Genomic DNA, 5436 nt, shown 5'->3' with positions numbered 1-5436 from the left:
TAATGGCTCCGTATTTCACACTTGAAAGGCCACTGCTGGGGCTTGAACCCAGAACTCATCTCACATTGTAAGATGCATTTTTCAATTAAACTACAATGACTGTATCGTGTGAAGTGGAGCCAACATACACCCACATAAGTGAAAAAATCATTATGTCGATATATTTGTCCTGGGCGTTTTCCGACATGTTGCATAACTGTTTACCACAAAAGATGTCTACATAGATAAATATACATACATGTAAATGGGAAAAAAATGAACTGTCTATTTTTAATTTTTGCTTCATATATACACATTTCCTAGCCTGCCATGATTTATAATTATATCATGTTGAAATCATTTATAGACAGAATATTACTGAAACTGCAATAAACAATAAGATAGATAGATAATAATAATGTTTAATTCTATCTAATGCAATGAAATGTTCTTCCGATGCCATTTTCACTAAGGTATAGGTATTGAATCCTGATATACGACTAAAACTGAACATCTAAACAACAGTATTTTACATGAAGAGTACTCACAAAACCACAACAATAATACTCGATGAATGAACTGTCCGAAATCCGAAAAATATGTACACTACAATAACAAGACGTTAATAAAAATATGCACGTTAACATTATTCAAGATATGAAAGCAATATATCAAGGGATATAGGAAATATTTGGGGTGTTACGCACAATTTAACATAAAGTCAGTGTGCGAATTTCACTTTTTAAACCACTAGCCCGTTCGGGCTACCAGATGGATTTTTTCACTATCCCGAACCAAAGTTTACTAGCCCGAACTGTTTATCACAAGTTTTTAAAATAAGTTTATATTTTTGACGGTTCTGGATAGTTTTTATTGCAGGTAGGGTGTAATGATGAGGATTGCAACTAACAGTTGATCCCAATTAGCAGGAAATGTTATTATAATATTTCAATGACACAATACGATTATAATATTTATGTATGACGATATTCGTCAATCAATACCTAACATGCAGTCAAAGAAGCAAAGGTTTTTTTATCCAATCTGTAAATAATTTTAGATGTCAATTGTCCCAAATTAGAAATCCGAAACATTAAGCCTAAAGTCTGAGGCCGTATGATAAAGCGAATAGAGGGCAGTGTCTCCTCCCCCTAGCTTATTGTTCTTTTTTATAGTCTTTTTTTTTTTTATTCAATATCATACATACAATGTAAACATGTATATGAGCATACAACACAGTGATTGTACAAAGCAATAAAGTTCAGACATGTTATACAAGATATGCTAATATATATATATATTTTTTAGAGAGAAAAGAAAAGAACAACAGAGAAATAGTTATGAACAATGATGAGTTGTATAAAGTCTGAAGAAAGCATACTGGACTTGTGTGTTTTGTTGTATATTCACAATGATCTTGTCCGATTGAGAAAAAAAAATAAATAAAACTATTTTAGACTATTTTTTATAGTCTTTCTAGGTCCAATTCTGGTGAGTACAATGTAAAAAAATATCAACCAGACCATCCGTAAAATCGCATGTGTATTCATCATTCTAGATATTTTTTTATCAAGAAAGTCGAAAATAAATTAAAATCGACAGATAATACCGTATCCGGAAACAACTGTCCAAAAACATATCAATATAAGTCTTTGCACGTGAAATAAAATATGCATATCGTTAAACTGCCTAAACTGAAAACCAGTAAAAAGTAACCAAGCAACTACGCAATCAATATATAATTTGGTTGACATATTCTATTAAAATATAATAGTTCAATGCGTTGATTTGTCAATAGATCATTACAAATCCAAGATGGGGGACATTAAAAACATTTGTAGACTTGTATGGTTTGCTGAAAGTACAGCAAATTGAACAACCTGGGTAGATCCGCATTTTATTCGCACAGTATCAAAAAAAAATTTGTCATTCAAACTCTCGTCATGTCAACATAATCGGAAGGGTGAGGAAACGCGATACGACGCTAAATAAACGCAAGATATGGTTCAAGCGATGGATGAAAATAATATTTTTGAGCATTTTTTATTTCAAAAGTTTGAAAAATCAATAGCCCAATCGGGCTAGTACCCATGGAAATTCAGTAGCCCAAAACGAGATCAACTAGCCCCGGGCTAGTGCAAATTTCGAACACTGTAGATTTATAAATAATATCAGGGCTACAGATAAGGATCGTTTTATCGTTATTACGATTTGTATTTGGCAGAAAACGAATTGAAATAAAAAACCGATCGTACAGAAAACGATTATGAAGGAGGAAAAACGAATTTCAATCAATTCATGATCGTTTTAATTATACTGTTTCCTTTCGTACCGCGTTATTATTGCCGACATAAATGCAAGTTTATAAACATCGATCTACTCTTTGTTCCGACTACTGAAGCGGCCAACTCCTGCCTTAAACCGGTTTCGAAGTAATTTTAGTGCGGCCGTAATAGTTGACACCGTTTCGGCCGGTGTCTATATAAACAAGTTACTTCCGGTAAATACAACGTGAAAAATGTCGGCTGCTAAGCGCGGCCGGGTTAGTAAAAGTTCAGCAACGACGTGCGCGCCGAGTATATTGAAGTTTGTTTCGCGGTCCGAACCATCGGGAAGAGATGTTGTAAAAAGTGTTATTCATGATTTGATAGTGGAGGTGGTGAAAACCTCAGAAGCAGACGTCGCAAAACACCGCGGCGATTCTGTCTCATCAAAACAAATAGCGTCGTGGAAAACTGACTTTCACTGGCTCGTTGTTGAAGGCGAGGGATGGGAAATGCGCCTTAAGTGCAACATTTGTATGAAAGGTAATGTTACGACAGTGTGGGCTAGGGCTGGATCATGCAATATTCAAAAGGACACGATAGTCAAGCACAATAATTGTACCGAACACAGGGATGCCGAGAAAAAAATGTTAACTTCCAGAGCAGAAGCTTCGGCCTCTTGTATTGAAGAAGTGCCTTTAGATACCAATGAAAAAGTTGAAGATGGTGATATAAAATTGTTTCGCACTGTTTATTATGCTGCATGCGAGGAACTGCCCTCGTGGAAAGTTAATAGTCTACTTGAACTCCAGAGATTGAATGGGACTGACATTAAATATAAAAATCTAAGCTGGGATACAGTGTCAGAAATTCAAGGATGCATCAAGACTGTATTTCAAAGAGATCTGGTAGCAGAACTTATAACCTCTGATGTGTACTCAGTTATGCTGGATGAAAGTACTGACCTTACAGTACAGAAACACTTATCCATCTGTGTCAGATATGTCAATAATGGGGAATCTGTGACAAAATTTTTAGGAAACATTCACATTAAAGATGGTAAGGCCTACACCATAGTACAAGAAGTAATAAGTTGTCTAGAGGGATTAGGTCTTGACCCTGGTAAGATTGTGTCTCTAGCTACAGACGGTGCCTCTGTAATGACTGGCAGAAAGGCAGGTGTTGGTGTGCAGCTTAGATCCAAATATTCACCATTTATGTTACAAACTCATTGTATTGCGCACAGGTTGAATCTGGCTGTGATTGACTCTATTAAGAAAGATGAAGTTCTTGAAAAGTTTAAAGAGAAGTTTGGTGCATTGTACCACTTTATGAGTAACTCAAGTATCCGAATGGAACGCCTGAAAGATCTGCAAGCAGTGTTGAGAGAACCAGAATTAACTATAAAAGAACCTTATAGTATAAGATGGTTAGGTTTAAGAAATGCAGTTAAGGCAGTATATGAATCGTACAGCTCCCTCCTAGCTACACTCACGAGCTTCGCCAGTGAATCTTCAACAGCTAAAGGTCTCTTCAAGTACTTTTCAGATTATAAAACTGTGTTGCTTGTTGCACTGATGTTAGATGTGCACGAGTGTGTGGCTGTTTTCAGCCAGCAGCTACAGCAACAAAATCTTTGTTTTAGTCAGATACAACCCTTTCTCGATGGCACATTAGGTCAACTAAAACACTTGGAATCCAATGATGGTGATAATTTGAAAGCTATGAAACGGTGCATTGAGTTAAAACAGGAAGATTCCAAGACAGTGGCTTATCTAGATGAAGAAAAACTTTTAAGATATTCAGAAAACATTAACCATGATTTTTCATCATTGAGAACAAGATATGTAGAAAAGTTGCAGAAGAACATCAGGCACAGATTTCGGAAAGAGGACAGTGCAATATTTAAAGATTTGAGCTTGTTGTTGGAACCTTTGGTAGTAACTGTGTCCAGTGAGACAGAGTCACTAGATGCTTTGGAGAAAGTTGGCTTCCTCTATGGAGAAGATAAAGATGCACAAATATACCATGGCAATCTTTTGGAAGGAATTGATATAGAAACCAAAGTGGTGCACAAATTATTAGACAAAGAAAAACTTAAAAAACAGTGGCCAAGTATGAGGGGCATGCTACAGGGCTCATACAAAAACTATTCACTGCAGAATCTGTGTAAAAGGGTCATCTTGATGCATGAAGACTTGACAGAATTTGTTATGTTATGCAAGATAGCTCTTTGCTTCTCAATTACCAGTGTGGAGTGTGAGAGAAGTTTTAGTACCCAAAACCGTATAAAGAACAAGTGCAGAGGGTCTTTAAAGCCAGAAAATCTTGACACACTGATATTCATTGCAATGACCAAGTGTGACATATCATCATTTAATCCACAAAAATCAGTTCAGCTGTGGCTTAGCAAGAAAAAAAGGAGAAAGGGTAGACTATTCCAGGATTTCAAAACCAGAGCTAAAAGAGTGTGCCAGCAGACTGAACGGCAGGAGTGTTAAAATAAAATGACTCATCTTCCATTTTTCAATAAACAATTAACAGTAACAATCAATCATTTAAAACATTTAAAATTGTGATTTAATGACTGGAACAAGAATTGGCTAAGAATTATCAATACCTAGGCTACCTGTAAATCAAAGAGCTCATCTTGCCCTGAAATATAGGTAAGTTTTCATTAAATTGTAAAAAATTAATTGACAAAAAAAATTGAGGGAAAAAAACTAATTGCTTCAAAAAGCTTGTAGTGAAAACTAATTGACATGAAATCTTATCTGTAGCCCTGTAATATGCATATTCTTCGTGGAAAAAGGGTCATAATTCTTACAAAATGCAAGTGATACAGTTGTCTGCTCTTGTTTTTAGGTTGGGGTCATGTTGGTTAACAGGTATGCAAAATATGGAAGCAATATGTCAAGGGACATAGGAAATATTTGGGAGGGTACGCAAACTATAACATTTGCACGCTTATGCCGATGCCCGGTTGAGTAGGATAGCTCCTCTATATATATTTCATATATAATAGTCGAGCTAAAAAGTAAATTTACTATAAACAACAAGCTTACCTAAATCACAACTTTAATGCAATGCTTATAACAATAAAGTTACAAAGATATTTCATTGATTAAAACTAACTTATTACTATTGGTTGCCCGCACTGACAACCATCTTTAGTATGTTGGTTGCCCAGATA

At 35.5% G+C, this 5436-nt stretch overlaps 1 protein-coding gene across 1 annotated transcript; it reads left to right on the top strand.

The window, feature by feature from the left end:
• The first annotated feature begins 2497 nt into the window (after window positions 1-2497).
• Window positions 2498-4744, top strand: LOC127849690 (zinc finger protein 862-like). The gene has a single exon (XM_052382436.1). The coding sequence runs from the start codon at window positions 2498-2500 to the stop codon at window positions 4742-4744; it is 2247 nt and encodes a 748-aa protein (XP_052238396.1).
• Window positions 4745-5436: the final 692 nt, after the last annotated feature.

Source organism: Dreissena polymorpha, chromosome 11 (genome assembly GCF_020536995.1).
Source record: "Dreissena polymorpha isolate Duluth1 chromosome 11, UMN_Dpol_1.0, whole genome shotgun sequence".
Classification (NCBI taxonomy): domain Eukaryota; kingdom Metazoa; phylum Mollusca; class Bivalvia; order Myida; family Dreissenidae; genus Dreissena; species Dreissena polymorpha.
This window is presented reverse-complemented; position numbering and strand designations above follow the sequence as displayed.

Coding starts and splice junctions, on each gene's coding strand:
- LOC127849690 (XM_052382436.1), top strand. CDS start 2,498: ATGTCGGCTGCTAAGCGCGGCCGGGTTAGTAAAAGTTCAGCAACGACG.